Source organism: Hippocampus bargibanti, linkage group LG07 (genome assembly GCF_051943395.1).
Source record: "Hippocampus bargibanti isolate YZ-2025 linkage group LG07, ASM5194339v1, whole genome shotgun sequence".
Lineage (NCBI taxonomy): Eukaryota > Metazoa > Chordata > Actinopteri > Syngnathiformes > Syngnathidae > Hippocampus > Hippocampus bargibanti.
The window spans coordinates 12451877-12473863 of NC_142740.1; the positions used below are offsets into that span (position 1 = coordinate 12451877).

General features: G+C 41.9%; 1 protein-coding gene and 1 long non-coding RNA gene across 4 annotated transcripts in view; one reads left to right on the forward strand and one right to left on the reverse strand.

The window, feature by feature from the left end:
• Nucleotides 1–662: 662 nt before the first annotated feature.
• Nucleotides 663–21987, forward strand: part of cachd1 (cache domain containing 1) — a 102208-nt gene continuing 80883 nt past the window's right edge. Inside the window, exon 1 of the mRNA XM_089000907.1 lies at nt 663–2596. Coding sequence (XP_088857033.1) covers nt 2348–2596 — 249 coding nt within the window. The 5' untranslated portion in view covers nt 663–2347. The remainder of the gene's footprint in view (nt 2597–21987) is intronic.
• On the reverse strand, nt 2382–21482 carry LOC148895429 (uncharacterized). Of its 3 annotated transcripts, none has more exons than XR_016115554.1 (3): nt 21301–21482; nt 4062–4165; nt 2382–2521 (listed from the first exon to the last, which is right to left on the reverse strand). It is a non-coding gene; the product is annotated as an uncharacterized LOC148895429 (long non-coding RNA). The 3 variants fall into 3 exon arrangements; XR_016115555.1 differs by lacking the exon at nt 21301–21482 and adding an exon at nt 19339–19448; XR_016115556.1 differs by lacking the exon at nt 21301–21482 and adding an exon at nt 6561–6575.

Below are 21987 nucleotides of genomic sequence, written 5' to 3' on the forward strand. Positions count from 1 at the left end.
GTCCTTGAGACTGTTGCTTTAACCAATCAGAGTTGTCTATTGTCAAAAAAAGGCCTGCTTGCAGGCGTTGGGAACATAAGAGTTTTCGCTAGTCACTAGCCAATCATAGTATCACTTGTCACTGGTGATAAGTGTATACTGGCCAGAGCTAGCACATTTTATCGATAGTGAGGTACATACGCAAGTATGTTCTGTTGATTCAATAGCAGTTTTATCTACCCAAAATGGCTGAAGTAGGAGAAGAAATGGATTTGGTTGCAGATTTCCTGTTAAATCCATTTTCAAGATGGACTTTTTAAAAAAAGTTGGACATCATTAAGGAAGGTCGGACGAGATAAAATATCAAATAATATTGGAATTTTATTAGGTTATTATTGCTGTTTTGCCATCCTTCGCCAATCATCTTTTCTGTGGTGTGAAAGAGCGACTTTTGACCCAATATCATGAATCTACACATTGATGATAACAATTCAGGACAGTTTAATGACAGTGTTACCTGTCAACCTGTAAGTTTTTGCCGTACAAAGTAAGTTTATTATGCATTTTAAGACGTGTACGACATACAAGAAAATCTGTATGGAAAAACGCAAATTGGTCCATGATGAGGACTATCCATTATGCACCGACTATCATGAAACGGCAAATCAATCAAGTCAAACGAGTTCGCCGCAGGAGCCTCAATCTCGGTATCGCAAACGAAGCGAGCGGTTTGATGCTACTGTGCACATGCGTCTACTGCCTGGGGATTTCCAAGTGCATCATTCCGATCACACGTGAATCAAGCGAAGGTCAGGACGACACCAGGGATTGATACAAGCTTCGAAGAAATGTGTGGAATATTCGTATTGTGGTGCTTGCAAAAAAGACGAGAAAGTAGCTGCCTCCGGTTTCTATGATTTAAAGACGCATTTTGATACAAAGAGCCACGCCAAAGACGTAGAAGTCTGGAAAACATATCGAGCATACAATAGCATACAATATAGAACAATGTAGTAATTAAGCAACACTTGTAATTTCATCATTTATTAAGAATATGTACACAATGAAACACATGCGCGATATAACATGTTAAACTACATAAATAAATACGTTTGGGCATGGAGCCGTGGAGGTTGACAGGTATACGTGTAGTAAATCACACCACACTATTTTACAGTGGCAACTGTGAATTGATTCAGTAGAAGCACTACTAGAGTAGTGATGGGAATTCCGGCTCCTATCAGAGAGACAGTTTTTTGGATAGGCTCACGAAAAAGATCCGGCTCCTCGTGTTTATTTTTGTTGCTTAAATTAATTAACTACCAAAAATAACGTAAAATTATGAGGAAAAAATACTCATGTAAAAAATACACTATATCAAATATTTTTATTTATATGGCTTTATTTATATGTGCACATAGAGCATTCACTTTCACTTTACCTGTGGTTACTCTGGTCTGATGATCAGCTGTCACTAATTTATTAATAATGCTATAATACTAGTAATTAGCAAAAATGATAATTGAAAAATAACGGCCCGTCACACCCGCTGGTACAATCAATGTACCTCGGTGATAGGCTATTCATTTCACAATGGGACACGTTTTAAAAGAATAATTAACTTAAAATTGGAAGCAAAAGAGAGGAGGTGTTTTTTCACGGCAATTTACCCATTTGGTAGCGCGAGTACTTGTAATATCCTGACAACAATGCTACATTAATTTGTAATGCCAGATGTTTAGGTTTTACCTCACTCAGCTCAAACAACGTAATGCGAATCTTTAGTTCTTATTTCATGTATTTGTTTTTGGCACACTTAGGACACTATTTAGCAATTCGGGCATACCGTATATTGAATAACTGCCCGATTAAACATTCGTAATAGTTTGTTCCTTAAAAAGACACGGACAAAACAAAGTTGTACAGTCCTGGGATGCTAGTATGTTGACGAAAGATTTTCCAGCTGAACATGAAGGCACCATTACACGTCTATCCATTGATCTCTGCTCCGCACGTCGGTAGGACTGAGTTTCCACGCCTCCGACTTTCACCCCTATTGTGGAGAATCTCTGGCTCACACGCGCACACACACAAACACGCACACACGGACACGAACGCACGCTGCCTGGAGTTCGAGTTGGGAGGTGAACCTTTTTTTGAAGAAATACTTCTCTTCTACTCATGGATATATTTTATTCTCTTCGGGGAATTCAAAAAGGGGCAATGGTTTGCGTCGCTATGCATTTTGGAGTGTCATCCGTGAGGGAAAGGCCACACGTACTCCACAGCACAAAGTTGTGAAAAAAGTAGTTCCCCTCTTCTTCTCGCTCACACTCGTGCTTGTCCGCTTCGAGGAGCCCCGACCATCATGGCGAAGCGGACCAGGCACAACACTTGGACTTTTACGCCGGAACGACGCGCTCCTTTCCGGGCTCCACTGCTCCGTCTTCGCGGGAGCTTGTCGGCTTGTTTGTGGGGCGTCACTTTTATGTGCTCGGCTCTTTCTTGGGGATATTGTCGAGCCGACGCGGAGTTTTCTATTCTGGAAGAAACACAAGTTTTATCCGAGCAGATAAAGAAGCTGTCGACTCAAGAGCTTGGCGTTTTTACTATGCAGGTAAATCCAATTTTGTTGTTGTTTGGCTTTGATGAAAAACCTGTGGGGACTACTTGTGCCACTTTGGAGTGGGCAGGGCAGCCCCAAAACCTAGTTTAATAAGGTTAAAAAACAAAAATGTTGGAACGTAGAAATGTTTTGTCTTTAAACTAGTGCGATATTATGGATGCAAGGTGGTAAATGGACTGGTCAACGTGAGCTTTGAAGTTGGACGTGTTTATGTTGACCATCAACACAGTGAATGTTCTGTTCTACCCAATAAGTCCCCAAAAGTATCGCTGCGCTACACATCTGGATCAACATGCCAGCATATGATAGAACAATCCGATTTCTCAGCGTTGTTGACAATTTAATTTAACATGACTATACGCCCAAAACACCCTTCAATTTACATATACGTACATATGCGGTTTGAGTGTATGATGGGGGGTGAACTTTGCTCCTTTATTTTATAAGTATTATTGAAACAAACGTGCGCACTTCTGTATATGAGTGAAATTGTTTGATCAATCATCATCCATCATGCCATCCAAGATAGTTTATGGTCACTACATTTACAAGTGGATTAAATGATTGCATGCTGTTTTGCATTTCTGTACATGCAATAAAAATATGAGAGATCCCACACCAATACAATAAAAACACTCACTGCAACATTGCTAGACAAAACAAGAAAACCCAACCACAACAGCACACATAATGTCAATACGGTGTTTTTGTTTTTAATTTTTCAAGACAGAATATTTTACACAGTATTCTTAATCAATTATATTATATCGTGTCCCAAATCAAATGTCCGTGGAGTATGTCGTTCTGTCTGAAATGTTCAAGGCTGCCCATCCATTTATGTTAATTAAATCTGCAGTGCATTTTGCTGTCTCCAGAATAAACCCCCAAAATTGACAAATTAAAAATTACATTCACTGCCATCTGCTTTATTATCTGCTGTTTGGGTGGCTCTGCTGGCTATTTATACAGTAATTGGGCATATACGTTTATTTCTGAGTAGTCCTAGCAGTTTATAATACTGATTGATAAATGGTCATTTATTTGACATTTTTGATACTCATCCCAGATTTCACACACGGTCTCGGATTTTAAATATTAAAATATTTGAAAAACCACACATACATTTATATACGTATACAGTAAAGTCTCGTTATATCGATATTCAAGTGAGTCCGAAAAAATATCGATATAACCGGGACTATCGATATATCCGACCCTGTTTGCATGTAATTTTCTCCGTGCGTGCATAGAAATAGTATCGATATAACCGAGACTATCGATATATCCGACATCGATATAACGAGACTTTACTGTATTTATATATAATATGCACATTATACAAATCTGTAAAAAATGTTTCAGGTTTACTTGATGTCATGAATTGATGACCCAATGCACATTCAAAAGATGAGGCGGCTTTGATGATGAATTCATTGGTATTAAATAGAAAACAAACCCGTAATGAATGCCGTTTTCCTCAGCTTTGGTGAATTGTGCTGTTTGAAGAGGTCATCCTGAGCTTTGCAGAGGAGCAGAGATGCTTTCATGTTGATTTCGACCCTGCAGGACACAAAGCTTGTTTTCATCTAATGAGATGTCCTGCATTTCCAATGACTTCCTGACTATTCATTTACAAAAGCATTGATTAATTGTCTCAGAATCTGTGGTGTAAAGTAACAACATCACATTAGCATTTGCATATAAGCAGAGCTTCACTGGGTCGCCAAATGGCAGGAGGTGTGCAGCGTTGGGGTGGAGGAGGTCGTGAGGCAGGAAGGCTGGGGGGAGGAGTGTGGCTGGGGTGGGGATGGGGGAGTACTTCAGAGGCAGAAGAGCTCACAGGCCCCGAACACAGAGGCGAGACAGTGGGGGAGCCCGGGCCCCAAATGGTGTTTCATCTTCTCAGCTGCCACACTGAGATCCCTTTATCCTGCCTATGGGAGTCAGCTTTTAAGGCTTCCTCAGATCCTTATGGCTCTTCCTTTGTCACTGCTCCTCTCACTCACCTGGTCTCTGCTTGGGCCATTGCTGCTTCATTTTCCTCTTGTTATTACCCTGTTTATAAGGCAGTCTATATGCACCATGCTGATATCCTTTCCCGTCTTCTTACTTTTAGATATTTCCTATCTGATCAGAAACTGACCAAAGTAAGAGCTAAGTAAGCTGTTATCGAGGCGAGAGCAAATGCTAAACTACTTTACCTTGAACTGCAATTGAAGGGCTGTATGAAATCGTACTTAATCATAATATTTTTTATTGTATTTTTTGCTGAAAGTTACTTCCAGTTTGAGTGCTAGTGAGTTGTCATGTGGGGAAATTGCCTTCCATTGGAACCCTGCAATTCGTCAGGAAGTCTGTGATCCACCTACAGAGGGAGTTGGGCACCTTGAGCTTGGACAGTTTTTCCTGGAGTAGAGCTTGGAGGATGATGTTAAAGTCAAAACTGAACTCAAAAACATCTTGGTGTCATTTCGAGGGAGTCAAGAGGGGTGTTTACATGGCAACTTTCACTCTGGTGTAGCACTGGGCTGCCCCCTTGAGAACGTTCACACATGCAAAGTTACACTGGTACAGTATCACCACTAAAAACAGCTTAAACCAGAGCAAATTTAACTCTGCTCAGGAGGAGGTTTGAGAATTTACTCGAATAAATGCTTGTTTCCGGGGCAGCACTAATAAAAAATGAGATGTGTGAATGCGACACGAGTCGAGTCACTCGCATTGCGACAGGGATAGACTCGTTTCGTCTGAGAAGAGTTGATTGCATATTGTATTTCATGCCCTGTTGTACTTCCGCTAGCTTTCATTTCTCTCTCTTAACCTTTTACAATGCCTGATAGACCACTGTTTTCATTTGTCTGGAGAAGTTTACACCATGGTTTTTTTCGATACGTCACAAACAAGGTGGGGAAAATGGAGTATACTTTCCACATATGCATGTTTTATTCCCATATTATTCCAGTTGTATTGCACAGCTGCCGTGTGAAGGCAAGTGGTGCTAACATTCTTCTCTTTTGTGACCAGTTTCATAGGAATGAACGCTCCACAAAATTTACACCAGTGTCAGATACATCACAACAAAATTCATCGGTGCAGCACCGATGCAAAGTGTGCCATATGAACACCCCTTAGATGTCGCAATATGAGTTGGTGGGCCTTTTTTACTATCATTTGGTCCAGAGGTGACCTGCAGCAGGTCCCGGAGGCGGTTGTTGATTTACTGAATTGGGTGAGAACTTGAAAGGAATTCATGACTACAGATCACCACAGATATGTAGTCGTTAAGTCATGTAATGCATGGCTTCTTATTAACAAAGGGCAGTATTGTAGCACTGAAAGTAGCACATTGTCTTCAGAGTTATTTTCCTCTAAATCTTTTTAGAAAGTTTACATTGTCAGAGTTAAGTGTGCATGCCACATTACCATAGAGCAACATTTTCCCATTGTTATTCCTGTGTTGTGAATCCAGAGTACATGAGCCATTTGAGGTTTTGCAGAACGCTACATCTGTTCTTTGAGAAAGTGTCTTTTTAAATGGTCTTACAAGGAAGATCTTAAATACTCACACGCACACACACAGTTGTCCCATTTCAGAAATGAATGCTCCAAATACACTGTTTTTTTGTGTGGCCCACTCATCCCAAGACCTGAGTTGTGAGTTAATGTGATAGTGTTTCGGCCATCATAGATTTTGATGTCTCAAAAAATGCAAATGGCTCTTCTAGTTTTATTTCATTTACCTCGAAATGGTTTCTTCTTGCACACAATTTCAATATCAATTCATTTAACATTACAGCAGCTGGCATCCCAAACATTTGGAAGGTTTTTTTACTCCCTTCTGCTTCTGAACACAATTTCAGAGAGAACTCAGTGCCACATTGCCATTCAGTAATGTGGCACTGATTTTTTTTAAGCGCCAAATTGCCTCTCAAGAGTATCCCTTAATCTTGACTACCTTATGACAGTTCCTGCAGCCTTTTTGCTTTGGATAACTTTGTGCTGGTGGTCTGCGGGAAGAAAGATATAGTGAGAGAAATATATTCTGAAACACTTGTAATGTAGCGTTCACATGTCACCTTTTATGTCTGTGCTGCCTCACAAACAAGCATTTACTCCGGAGTAAATTTTTAAACCAACTCCTGAGCACGGTTAAATTGGTCCTGTTGAATCAGTTTTAGGGGGCTACAGTGATAACTTTGTACATGTGAATGCTTTTGTGCATAGAATACTTTATCATTTCACCGCCCCACCCCCACCACCGCTCTCAATTTTGCTGCTGTTGATTGCAAATTTCCCAATTGTGGGACTATTAAAGGCTTTCTGATTCTGATTTTACACCAGTATAAAAGTTCCGGTGTGAAAACCCCTTATGATTCCATCCATGAATTTCATTTGAATCAAGTCATTTGAATTATTTTGCTAGCCTTATACATTCCCACTTGGACTTTGGTTGGCCTAGACCAGGCGTCGGCAACCCGCGGCTCCGGAGCCGCATGTGGCTCTTTCACCCCCCTGCTGTGGCTCCCTGCGGCTTTAGAAAATAAATAATGAGTATTTAATTCAATGTATATTATTTTAGTTTGTTCGTTTTTAAAATGTAAATCTAAATTTGAAGATTAATGATTATAAATAATACAAAATAAAACGTATTCAGTTATTTTGTCGCTCATAATATACGTCACAACCATCGACAGTGGACGTATATCCGGTCACAACCGCCAAATTGCGCACGATTTTTTTGAATTTTTCGACCCCCAGGTCGGCCAACTATGGATAAATCTAAGAAAAGAAAAGTGTCTGAAGAAAACAGAACGTTTAATGATACGTGGGCAGATTCGTTTGCCTTAAAAACAGACATCGCTCACGCCTGACAGACGACAGCTTACAGTCCAGTGTGAAGATGAAGATAACGTCATACAGCCCTGATGTGCAGAGGCTGTGCGCTGAGGTGCAGGAGCATAAATCACATTAACCAGGTGATAAATATTGTATTTGCCATTTTGCAAATATTCTTTTTTTTCAAATAGACATTGAGTATTATATTTGAAAGTAATCCTCAACCCAACTTCTTTTTTTCTGAGTTTAAAATGTTTTTGTTGCGTGCAGAAATGTAATTTTGATTCTCTGTAACAGTTCATTGATTCATAAATGCAACACACTATAGTTTGTTTATGCATATATAAAGGTAAAAAACGATGATGAAAAGATGCAGTGTTGTCTTCATTTTAAATGTCAAAAGGATTTTGTGGCTCCCAGTGTTTTCTTTTCTGTGGGAAATGGGTCCAAATGGCTCTTTGAGTCGTAAAGGTTGCCGAACCCTGGCCTAGACGTTCTTTTCCATTTGCACCAGTTGTTGGAGTTTTTTTCGATTGTTTTAAACAATTGTGGACAAATCGTCTATCTGACTGTTTTCTGATGCCTTTCCCGCATTTGAAGATATCCATTTTCACTGGCCTTGACTAGCTTACAGAATTTTTTTTGTAGACTCGTCCGCGTTTGACTTTGAGCTGCTGCTTTGCCTGTTTTACATGTCTACACAATCTGATATTGAACTGTTTTCAAATGCCAAACGGTTGTTAAAGATCAACTATGAACATTTCCATGGTTGCTATCTGTGAGCATGATTCTTATACTTGGTCAGAATTAGATTCTGTTTTTCGAAAACATTTTTTCAAAATAAGATTCTATTTCTACAAAACATTCTGTCGTTATCTGTTTTGCCGTAAAAGTCAAGATACCGCTTGCATTTGCACATACTTTTGCCCTGATGTCTGTGTGTCAGCAGCTCATGTATTTTGTTTTTCTACTTTCATTCCTTTCATCACTTTGCTGCTGTGAAATGTAAATTTCTCCACTGTGAGACTAATAAAGGCAAATCCAATCCAATCCAATCCATTTGCAACGATGGGAGACTGTTCATATACCCGTTCCACATCAGTTTACAAATTAAAATAAATAAAAAGGCTCTTTTTAAGTCGTTTTTGATTCATCACTCGTTATGTCACATTATTGTTCTCGCATTCTACATCGATATGCACACTATGCATTGTCTTTCTCTACATAGTCCGACTCTCATTTACACACTTCCCGCACATACAAAGCAATAAAATAATAAATACCCAATAGGACTGGCAGAAAATGTCTTTATTGTTGATCGAGGCTTTATTTTCCCTGCTTCCTGCCAATGTCTGAGCTCCGCAGGGACTGACTTGGTAATGTGACCAAAGAGAGCTACACACACCCCCATAGCAAATTAGCCTTTCACTACCTCCTTGGGCCCAGTTTGAAATGAACTATCCTTGACACAGTGGGAGAAGGTAAATTGTGCTTGTGCGTGTATGTATGTGCGTGTGCTTGTGCGTGTATGTATGTGCGTGTGCGTGTGTGTGTGTGTGTGTGTGTGTGTCTGTGTGTGATGGGGGCGCTATAGAGTCAAAGCAAGCAAAATATCCCATTGAGAGGGCACGTCCTGAAGAGGGACTGGTTCACTCCCGTAGACATTAAGCTTTTTAAGTACCCCCACCCCCTGCAGAAAACACACGCACACACACACACACACACACACACACACACACACACACACACACACACACACACACACACACACACACACACACACACACACACACACACACACACACAAAACCACTGAAGAGGCTTTGCATTCCCAATGAGGCGAGTGTTGGCGCTTCTGTTGTGAAGCACATCAGACTGTTTTCATGCCATTGTTCCTTTTTTCTTTAATGTGTATGCGCCAAACCAGGGCTGTAGTAAGGTCTTTTTTTTTCCTTCGTATTTTTACTTTTCCCTAACGGGAGATGTGGCGTTCGCTTTGCCTTGAACAGCGTTGTTGCCGGGTCATGAAACCCCTGAGCCAATGTGGGTAAACAAAATTTAGATGTTGATAGATGTGATTGTGTTGCCGTGGTCTTGTTATGTGCAAATAGCACATCCATTCCAGTCCAAAATAAACAAAACACAATTAAGCTTCATGGGAGAGAATTTTGTTTTCAGGTTGGAGGCAGAGCTTGAGAGCACTTTGAAGTTGTAAAACTGGGACAAGTTATCCTTAAGGAGGGTGCTCCTTGATTGTCGATTCGCATGCATTTGCAGTCTTGACTGAAAAATCTAGATAACTGTGAGGATGAAAAAGTTTCCCAACAAGTCTCAGACGTTCAGTATTAAATTGTTTACTTGTTACTGAAATAATGTATTTAGAAAAACAATAAAACATAATGTTTTACAGGGTATTTAATATTGAAAAAACATTAGTTTTTATTGTAGTATCATTTTTACTAAACATTTTTAAAAACACATTTTCATGAAATCATTAATATGTATTTGTGCTATCATATTCAAGGTCATTGTTAATGTTTCAATAATGCAAAAAGTTGTATAATAAAAATAAGATTTAAGGAAAAAGCGCAAATTTAAGACACATTGTTGGTACAGTACTTGTACAAATGAGATTTTTTTGATGGTGCTTTCTGTAAAAATGATGTTACTATTATAACAGACAAACTCTATGATGGTACAAAGTACTACAGTGAGACCTCAACTCACGAACTTAATTGGTTCCCAGACAGAGTGTGTAAGGCGAAAAGTGTGTATCTCAAAAAAAAAAAATCCCATAGGAAACCATTAAAATGAGAATAATCCGTTCCCGGGTTTCCATAAAATATACTTTTCAACTAAATAAGCCTTAAAACTACACACAACATACCTTATTCTATGTATAATAAATGTGCTATTGTATTGTTATGAAAGAAATACACTGCATCATAAAGTCACTTTATTTACATTTGTGATTTATGGCTTGATGGAATGGCGTTGGAGGTCGAAGGTCAAAGGGAATTGCTGTTTGGAAAGAGAGGCGCATTACATGACGAATGTAATTAAAGAAATAAACTGTGCTGTAAAATAAAGTTTTATTTACCTTTTTGATGGCTTATGGAAGGAGAGTCACCTTCCATAAGGACTGTTGGTAACTTAACCTCTGGTGCTGTTCGGTCGTGTGCTTCCGCCGAAGATCACTCCGCCAGCCGTGGTGGGTGTGTATTATGAAAATAGTGCTTATTATAAGGTTTAATTTTCATAAATTTGACGTTTGTAAGACAAAAGGTTTGTAAGTTGAGATGTTTGTAAGTTGAGGTCTCACTGTATCTGTATACTGGCATTTATGAACTATTATTTACCACATGCAATTTTATTATATTACATTCCGGTTATAACAATGCTGACATTATGTCATAATTACAGACTACCACAAAGATGTCAATCACTGTGCATTGTTGGATTACACCATGTAGATTTTAGCTGTGATTATATGGGGAAAATGAATGAAAATACCAAATCAAATAAAATGAAACTGCATGGAGAACACGCATATTTGTGGTTTTCAGTATTTTAAAAATGGTCCCTCTATGATCCCAGCCAGCGTTCCTCTTATTGAAAGCATTTAGATTGTCCTGCTTTTTCACACACTTACAAACATGTTGTTGTCAAAGCCAAGGTAATTTACATCAAAACGTAGGACTTGTTATGGAGACTCGTCTTCTGATTAATTGCCTGTTACACTGTCTCTCAGTGGTACATCCTTCTGTTTTTTTGTCACAGATTGGAGAATTCAAAGTTGAATGGTCTCCAGGTTGCTGACTTCTGACTTCAATTATTTAATTAGCCTAAGGCTTGACATACTTTTTTCCACACCACACTATGAATGTTTACACGGTATCAAAAAAGTATATATGAAACAGTTTGTGTGGTAGGAGGTCATGCAAGACTGCACATTGTGTGTCCAATTTTATATAAAACCACATAATTCCAAATGATTCACATGATTTTTTACTGCAATTGCAAAGTTTTTACTTTATTTGGCACACAATCTTATCTTGCAACTGTACCAAATCATTTGTGTAACGGCCCATGAAGTAAAGTATCGGTGTATTATGCTCTTGTTGCCATGGGTTTTGTTGCAGATTTTGCCTCTGCAATTTTGGAGGCAGAAAATATTTACCTCGCCACGCCCCATTTAAACTCATCATTGGCATCGTGGCGAAGGTGGATACCAACCCTGCTTTAATAGCATCCTTGTGGGAATCACAGAAGCACCAATCTATTGTTTTTATTTTGAAGCGGTTTCTGTTTTTATGGTCATAACCAAGGCTTGCAGTGTTCTCATGTGTTTGATCATCCACTTACAGATTGAATTGCACAGGAATTGTGGCTAGTGTTTCCTGAAATCACAACAACCGAGAAGGTCAAGTCGGTCTTGACTTTCTTCCGCTCCTGCAGTCTCGCCCTCATTTGTGATACGTAAATCATTTCTCATGAAGGCTCTTTGAGCCCCTACACTACTGAATGGGGAACAAGAGTTGCCTTCGAAAACTCTTCGAAGGCAGCCAAAATAGCATTCACATCAAAGTTCGTTGAAGTGGCCATTTGCTTGCCAAACATATACAGTGAGACCTCAGAATCAGAATCAGAATCAGAATCAGAATCAGAATACCTTTATTCGTCCCGCAATGGGGAAATTTGCAGTCCACAGCAGCAATTGAAGAGGGATGGGGTTGTTGTGGGAGTGAAAGGATAGAAAACAAGATATTCTAAGCATAACAAAATAAAAATGTCAACTGTATACTGTGCAAATGTAGATGTGCAAAAACCGTTCTATAAACAAGACTGTACATAGTGCAGAATCAAGAAATGCATTTAGATATATTGCAACAACCCATATTTACAAGTGTCCAGTTTTTTTTTTTTTCACATGTGATCATTGGGAATTGTGAAGCCTGACAGCAGTCGGTAGGAACGAGCGGCGGTACCTCTCCTTCTTGCAGCGCGGGTGTAATAGTCTCTGGCTAAAGGAGCTACCCAGAGCTGTCAGGATGGGCAGGAGGGGGTGGGAGGGGCTGTCCGTCATAGCTTTTAGTTTAGCTAGCGTCCGTCTGTTGCCCACCTCCTCTAGAGAGTCCAGCGAGCAGCCCACGACAGAACTGGCCCGCTTGACAAAGCGCTCCAGTCTTTTTCTGTCCCGGGTGGTGATGCTGCCTGACCAGCAGACAATGCCATAGTGGATGGCTGATGCCACCACAGAGTCATAGAAAGTCTTTAGGAGTGACCCCTGAACTCCAAAAGACCTCAGTTTCCTGAGGAGGAAGAGGCGACTCTGTCCCTTTTTGATTAGGGCATCCGTGTTTGTTGTCCAGTCCAGTTTATTGTTGAGAGTAACACCCAGGTACTTGTAGGAGGTCACCCTCTCAATGTCCGAACCCTGGATGTTCAATGGTGCAGGTGATGATTGTTTCCTGCAGAAGTCCACCACCAGCTCCTTGGTTTTGCCGGTGTTGATCTGGAGGTGATTCTGCTGGCACCAGTCCACAAAGTCCTTTGTCAGTCCCCTGTACTCCCTATCGTCTCCCTCTGTAATGAGGCCGACAATAGCTGAATCGTCAGAGAACTTCTGAAGGTGGCAGGTTTGGGTGTTGTAATTGAAGTCCGAGGTGTAGAGGGTGAAGAGGAATGGAGCCAGGACTGTTCCCTGCGGCGCTCCGGTGCTGCAGAGAAGCCTGCCCGACTCACAGTTCTTTACTCTCACGTACTGTGGCCTGTTTGTGAGGTAATCTGTAATCCAGGATGTGAGGTGATGGTCGACTCCAGCATGCCGCAGCTTGTCCCCCAGTAGACTTGGCTGGATGGTGTTGAAGGCACTGGAGAAATCAAAGAATGTGATCCTCACCGTGCTCCCAGCATTCTCCAGGTGCAGCAACGCCGTATGGAGGAGGTAGATGATGGCATCCTCCACACCGATGCTGGGCTGGTAGGCAAACTGTAGCGGGTCCAGCGATGAGCTTGCCAGCGGTCGCAGGTGGGCGAGGACGAGTCTCTCCAGCGTCTTCATCAGGTGAGACGTCAGCGCCACCGGTCTGTAGCTGTTGAGCTCTTTGGGGTTGGCAATCTTGGGCACTGGGACCAGGCATGACGTTTTCCACAGCTGTGGAACTCTGCCCAGCTTCAGGCTCAGGTTGAACAAGTGCTGGACAATGACACACAGCTGGTCGGAGCAGGTCTTGAGGAGTCCGGAACTGATATCATCCGGACCTGCTGCCTTCCTCACCTGCATCCTCCTCAGTTGGTTCCTCACCTGCGCAGTTGTGACAGACAGGCAGGAACCAGGAGGCAGAGTGGCGGCTGAGGGTGTGGCAACGGTTGGGAGGGCAGATGTTGGTTGTGGAAAGCTGGTCGTGAGAGGGGGCAGGGAGGGTAAGGCCACAGTGAGAGTTGGTGCAGGTGCAGCTACAGGTGAAGTTGACGGTGGGCCGGGGGCGGCTGGCGTCTTGTCAAACCGATTGAAAAAGCGGTTGAGTTCATCTGCCCAGTCCTTGTCTTTTTCATTCAATGTCACTGGGCTTTTGTGGCCTGAGATGTTTTTCAGGCCCTTCCAGACACCAGCGACATTGCTGGCTTGCAGCTGCTCCTCCATTTTCATCCTGTAGGCCTTCTTCCCCTCTCTGATCTTCCTCCTCAGTTGGATCTGCACGGCCTTCAGTTCCTCTCTGTTGCCCGACACAAAAGCCTGTGATGGTGTTGGTGAGTGAGTCAATGTCTTCCCCATGAATCTCAGTAAAGAGCTCCCACCTGGTTGAATCAAAACAGTCCCGCAGAGCTTCTTCAGCTTCTGTGGACCATCTTTTGATCGTGCGGGTCACAGCTGGTTGCCTCTGGACAAGGGGTTTGTACACAGGCTGGAGATAATCCATATTGTGGTCTGCTCTTCCGAGATGGGGAAGGGGGGAGGGTTTGTATGTATCCTTGGCGTTTGAATAAAATAGGTCCAATATGTTATTGTCTCTGGTGGCACAAGTTACATACTGTGTGAATGTTGGGAGGGAGAATTTCAGGGAAATGTGATTGAAGTCCCCTGAGATGATAAACAATGCGTTGGGGGACTGGGTTTGCAGCTTGTTTACAACAGATATGAGGGCATCGGAGGCAGCGCCGCCATTTGCCGTAGGGGGAATGTACGTCGTCACGGCTATGACGTGTGAGAATTCCCGTGGCAGGTAATGCGGCCGGAGGCTAACGGCTAGCAGCTCGATGTCCCGAGTGTGCCCAGGATTGCATCATTTGTCATTCACAAATACAGCAATCCCCCCTCCTTTCTGCTTACCGCTGCCTTAATTTCTGTCCGCTCGTACGAGTTGGAAGCCCTCCAACTCTGCGTGGGCGTCCGGAGTGATTGCCGAAAGCCATGTCTCCGTGACGAGTAGCAAGCTGGCTTCCCGGTACTCCCTCTGGTGCCGCGTTAGCGCCGCCAGCTCGTCCATTTTATTCGGGAGCGATCTCACGTTCCCCATGATGACGGACGGGAGAACGTGTCGGTATTTCCTCGTTCTTTTGCGGCGATCTTTCCTGGCCCGACATCCTCGTTTCCTCCTCTTCAGTTCATCGGGGATGTCTGGTGCGGCGGCCGCTAGTCCGCTATTAGCCCGCCACGCTAGTAGCTGGTCTCGACTGTAAACAATGGGATTCCGCGTGCGCGTGGATTCCCCGTTCACAGGAGCGATGAAAAAGTAAAAAATAACGGCGATGAGCAAAAGAAAAGATGCCCATCTCCTCTCCGTAGGTTTATGGAACGAGATTAGGCAAAGCAAAAAAGTGAAAAAGTAGACAAGAAAGGGAAAGAGCTGCTGTGGAGGCAGCCACACAGGGGGGCGCCATCTTGAAAAACTTACGAACTTAATTGGTTCCCAGACAGTGTGTAAGGCGAAAAGTGTGTATCTCAAAAAAAATAATTCCCATAGGAAACCATTAAAATGGGAATGATCCGTTCCCGGGTTTCCATAAAATATACTTTTCAACTAAATAAGCCTTAAAACTATACAGAACCTACCTTATCCTATGTATAATAAATGTGCTATTGTATTGTAATGAAAGAAATACACTCCACTGTATAATAAACTCACTTTATTTACATTTGTTATGGTCATTGATGAAGTCCGCCAAGGTTAAACAAACACATACACAATGCATGCCGCAAACAAGCAGCAAACAAACAATGAACCGGCCCCCCGGATGGTCGCGCCGGGTGTCCCTTTAAGTGTCAATGATTAAACGACCAGCACCTGCGAGGCTGCAGGCAGGGCCAACAGCGCCCCCCGTTGGTCGCCAACCAAATCATGACACAATGGTTAATTTAGCATAGCCGTACTGGGCCGCTAAATCAGACAAACGCACACCTCGTTCGTGTCTTTCAATTATCTCCTTCTTCTCCTCGACGGTGATTTTGTTTTGTGTCTTCTTCGGCTGAACACGAGCCTGTGGTGGGTTTGTTTTCAGTCCCATAATAGTAAAATTATCTGCAAAAAGCGCCTCGGAGGCGATCGACGTGTGCATTCAAAGAGAGGGGGTGTGGAAAGGAGCGCCGGCTGGAGCGCTGTTCAGTCGTGAGCTTCCGCTGAAGGTCCGAAGATCAGTCCGCCAGATCCGAAGATCACTCCGCCAGCCGTGGTGGCTGTGTATTGCGAAAAGTAGTGTGTATTCCAAGGTTTAATTTTCATAAATTTGATGTTTGTAAACCGAAAATTTCATAAGGCAAGGTGTTCGTAAAGCGAGGTCTCACTGTACACACAGCGCCACGGTGGCTGGCGGACTAGTTTTCCCCACCCCCTTTGAGTGCAGTGGTTTGTTATTGAGTGGAGTAGTTTTGCTATTATGGGACTGAAAAAGACCCCACCACAGGCTAGTGTTAAGCCGAAGAGGACACAAAAGAAAATTACGGTCGGGCAGAAGGAGATCATCGAAAAACACGAACAAGGTGTGCGTTTGTGTGACTTAGCGTCTCTGTACCAGTATGCTAAGTCGACCATTGTTACTTGTGGCTAGGGATATTTCTGTGTTGTCTCAGCAACGGTCTCAGGCAATAGAAGAGGTTGAAAAACTTCTGTTGATTTGGATTAACAAAAAGCAGTGAGCAGGGGACATTGTGAGTCAGGGTATTATCGCCAAGAAAGCACAGCAACTTCACTCATCTAGAGGCAACTACATCATCACACCACAATCACAAAGGTAAATAAAACGACTTTATTATACCGTACAGTTTATTTTTTTTAATTACAATTCAATAGCATTTTTATTATAGGTATTAGGTATTATTTAAGGTATATTTTTGTAGTTTTCAGCTTATTTAGTAGAAAATTATGTTTTCTGGGGACCTGGGAACAGATTTTTCTCATTTTCAGGATTTCTTATGGGAAATAAATGTTTGGCAGACAAACTTTTCGCCTTACACACACTTTCTGGGAACCAATTAAGTTTGTAAACTGGGATATCACTGTATTGAATTTCCACATTTCTATCAAGGATTTGTGTCACTGCCTGTGACACACTTAACTGTGAGCACTGTGGGCAAGGAGTTGTTTAAAAAAAAACCAATAATAATTCACCGAGGGGAGTCTGGGGTGCCACTAGTAGCATTTTTTCTATGGTATATGTGAGCTACGACTGTTAACACTCCAGAAGTGCTTTCCATGTCTTGTTCACCTTTGGCTGTTGCTGATTATGGGACGCATCTGCAATAACGGGGCAATCATGGGACATTGGTTGATGGAAAATATTTTTAAGCGGGAACAATTTAATATTTTGTCCCCAAAAAAGAATTTGGTGACTTCATTATTTTTCATGTTCAATTAACACCTTTAAAGACAGTTAGCCACTGTGACTGAAAATGACATCATACATGCTCAGGGCTCAGAGGAGTTTGACAAATTTGTCATTTTAATGAACATGATTTTCTGGGTTAATCCCAGGGACCCCAAGGAAGGGTTTTATTCAACAATAAAAATATGACGCCATAATAGAGCAAGCAACCCATTTTCGGGCGGCACTTGTCAAAAATTTCAGGGTCAGAAACAGAATAAAAATTATTGGACAGGTGTGCAAGTAACACACAAGGAATTCACTTCCCATGTACGGCTCATTCACAGGAACATCAACAGGACAGCAATAACCCACATGGGGGAGACAGAACAATAAGCCTGGCGGGTCACTGTGAAGCAACTGATATCTTTGATGCGAAAGGAAAATAGCCGAGAAGAGCAGGGGGAAAACGATCGACTCCTACCAATTTCCTTAAATGGAGGGGATTAGTTGAGCCACAGGAAAAAAACTCATAAAATGTACTATACATTATAAAACAGAGTACAGTGATATCTCAGCTTACAAACGCTTTAGTTTACGAACTTTTCGCTTTACGAACATTAAATTCGCGCGCACGCCCGCGCACACGTGCAATCACGTACGCAAACACGCATGCATGTGCGACCACTTTTCAACATGTCAGAATGTATTATTTAAAACTCGGTGATCATACTCACCGTTAACATGAATGTTATTCCGTTCCTCGTGATTGGTAAATATCCAGCCAAACGATCGGGTTGCTAGGCGAAGTTACTGCTACCTAGCCTCCACACGGCTCATAAGCTTCCACACTTGCTATCTCCAATATACTTCTCGCAGAAGTATATTGATGCTAACGTTAACATGAGGCTTGTTAAAATGTCATTGAAATTCGACTGTTTCATCGATGGAATTGTTTCATTGCAAATTAGAATCAGAACATTTTCTCTCCTCAACGGTGAATGCTCCGGTGCATTCAAGCGTAAGTGTACTCGTCAGGCTCATTTAAAGGGCCGTTTACCTGTTTCAACATGACGGCCAGTATCATCCAATCAAAATTTCGCTCTCCGCCAACCTAGGTCAATGTCATTCAATCAAAATTGCGCTTTCCGCCAACTGCAGCCCCAACAAAAAGGAACGGTGAAAAAATGAGAATATGTATTTCGTTTTATCGGCGAGCCATATGCAATCATCAAAAGAGCCATACATGGCTCGCGAGCCATAGGTTCCTGACCACTGCTGTATAACAATTCTTGAGTCTTAATATGTAATGCAAGGGTGGGTGAGGGAGGAGTGGCAGGTGGGGGAGCATTAATATCTATGAAATTAGCTGTGCACAACAAATGCAGCAAAGTTTACAGTTGTGACGGGAGATGGAGCAGCTTGAAAAGGAATCCAGCAAAGACTTTGACATTGCACCTGCTGCTGCAAGGCCAATACCTTATCAGTCACGTTTTTTTTCCATTCAGTTAAGCCGAGATAACAATTGTTTTGGAATCGAGCGGCCGGAAAATATACTTGAATGACAATACATGCAAAAATGTGCTGCAGCATACAGTATAGTTATATAAAAATATTATATAAAAATATACCACATATAACAAAGGTAGGACTATTTGCTACAAAATGAGATAAGTACGAGACATGGCAGCTTTTGTCTCCTTTTGACTCAATCATTTATTGACTGTCTCTAACATTACATTCCCCGCTCTCCACACGTCAGCATTGCTCAGCTGATTTGCATTGAACATTTGAAGCCAGCCACGGGACACTACAAATTCTTTGATGCTCATCGTTAGTGCATAGGAGCTCGCCTCATCTCATGTTAGCGGTCCAGTTTGCTAAAGGGTTTAAACATGATAACTGTCAAACTCTACCAAGAAACGTGCTCAACTGTCCATCGAATCCCGAGCAATTCAATCTGAGCATAGATATGTCCATTATCGGACTGAGCAAGACTTATTTTTCATAGTGTCATATATTAGAGTCTTTCCGACTCTAAGCGTCTTCTGAATGTTTTGTACTTTGTAATCTCCTTTGTTTTATTCTATACGTACCAGTTTCTCTTCCGTGGTCATTACTGTTTCTCTTTGTTGGGATACAATGACGCAGTGGCGGTCCGTGCATTTCACGCCTAGGCCTTCAGTGAAGTCCTGCTTAGTCCGACTTGAACAAATATTCCCTCGTAATGCTCCGGTGCATTCAAGCGTAAGTGTACTCGTCAGGCTCATTTAAAGGGCCGTTTACCTGTTTCAACATGACGGCCAGTATCATCCAATCAAAATTTCGCTCTCCGCCAACCTAGGTCAATGTCATTCAATCAAAATTGCGCTTTCCGCCAACTGCAGCCCCAACAAAAAGGAACGGTGAAAAAATGAGAATATGTATTTCGTTTTATCGGCGAGCCATATGCAATCATCAAAAGAGCCATACATGGCTCGCGAGCCATAGGTTCCTGACCACTGCTGTATAACAATTCTTGAGTCTTAATATGTAATGCAAGGGTGGGTGAGGGAGGAGTGGCAGGTGGGGGAGCATTAATATCTATGAAATTAGCTGTGCACAACAAATGCAGCAAAGTTTACAGTTGTGACGGGAGATGGAGCAGCTTGAAAAGGAATCCAGCAAAGACTTTGACATTGCACCTGCTGCTGCAAGGCCAATACCTTATCAGTCACGTTTTTTTTCCATTCAGTTAAGCCGAGATAACAATTGTTTTGGAATCGAGCGGCCGGAAAATATACTTGAATGACAATACATGCAAAAATGTGCTGCAGCATACAGTATAGTTATATAAAAATATTATATAAAAATATACCACATATAACAAAGGTAGGACTATTTGCTACAAAATGAGATAAGTACGAGACATGGCAGCTTTTGTCTCCTTTTGACTCAATCATTTATTGACTGTCTCTAACATTACATTCCCCGCTCTCCACACGTCAGCATTGCTCAGCTGATTTGCATTGAACATTTGAAGCCAGCCACGGGACACTACAAATTCTTTGATGCTCATCGTTAGTGCATAGGAGCTCGCCTCATCTCATGTTAGCGGTCCAGTTTGCTAAAGGGTTTAAACATGATAACTGTCAAACTCTACCAAGAAACGTGCTCAACTGTCCATCGAATCCCGAGCAATTCAATCTGAGCATAGATATGTCCATTATCGGACTGAGCAAGACTTATTTTTCATAGTGTCATATATTAGAGTCTTTCCGACTCTAAGCGTCTTCTGAATGTTTTGTACTTTGTAATCTCCTTTGTTTTATTCTATACGTACCAGTTTCTCTTCCGTGGTCATTACTGTTTCTCTTTGTTGGGATACAATGACGCAGTGGCGGTCCGTGCATTTCACGCCTAGGCCTTCAGTGAAGTCCTGCTTAGTCCGACTTGAACAAATATTCCCTCGTAATACCATAATTTATGACACAACGGCTGGAGATATCATTTACAAAAGCACACGCACGCAGTACTGGGCGTGGCATCACCTTAATCTTCTACAACACAGGCTATTTTCCGGAGCAATTACACATCAATAAATCTGTATCAGCAATTAGAACTTGTCACTATATGTGATACTGCAAACACTTAAAAATAAAAGGAAATTTAAAATCATTTGTCCACAAAGTTTTATGAAGTCCACCAAGAATATGCAATCTTTAACAAGATTTTACGCTAAATTACAAAATGTCAGTTTAATATAAGAAAAACAACAAGACGTTCACAAAACGAACTATTTGTTGAAAATAAAAGTAAACAAATATTTTTCATTTGTTCTTGAGAATAGGCCTACATGCGACAGCGACACAATCACACAAGTCTCTGAGTACTTCCACTACAATCACACAGCTGCGCCAATGCACATTATTTACACACTGCAGAAGAGCAAGATTTTTTTCATTTTTTTTGTAGATTTGTCATTTCATTTATTTACCATTGATTTAATATGAATGAAATAACATTTCAAAAACATGTTAAAAGTGAAAAAATAAGTAAATAAAAATGTTTGCACTCACCAAAACGGTTGTCCTCCAAAACACTTTGCAAATCCAGTGTAGCTCCAAACGCCAAAGCGAGCCTTTGCAAACAAAAGGCATTCCCAGCAGAACAATTTGCAGCGCTCATCGGAAGCCGTAAGCCAGGGATGCCGCTCATAGTTGCTCGAATGGAAATGGCGGACAAACCCTTTCGCCGCCTGGGACAGGTTAGCTAGCTCGGGGGTCGGCCGGCCTCCTCTCACAAGGTCTAGCTTCTCCTGAAAGGTCCGTCTTGAGAATGGCCTTGCGAGTATATCTGCTACCAAATCTGAGTTGTCTTCTCCTTCAGCCATTGTGGGTTAAAAAAGCGAGTAGATATACTTGGTTTTTCTGCTAAAGTCTGATCTGTTGTCAGCTTGGTTGATTTGCATAGCGCTGCCTCCGCTGAGGGCTAAAGTGAGTATCCAATCACAGGACGCGTACGTCATGTTCAACGCAAGGCCCTCTAGCTGGCCTTACTGTGCCAACTCGTGATCTGATTGGCTATCGCAACTGTATATCAACTACATGTGCCCGTTCATGTACAGCGCATAGACGCCCTCACTGTTGATTCTGAAGGCGTCGGTCAGATTTCATACAGGCTGGCGACACAAACTAGCTGAATTCTGATTGGATTAAAAACTCTGACCTAAAACTACAACACTGAAAGGAGCATAACCAAATGGA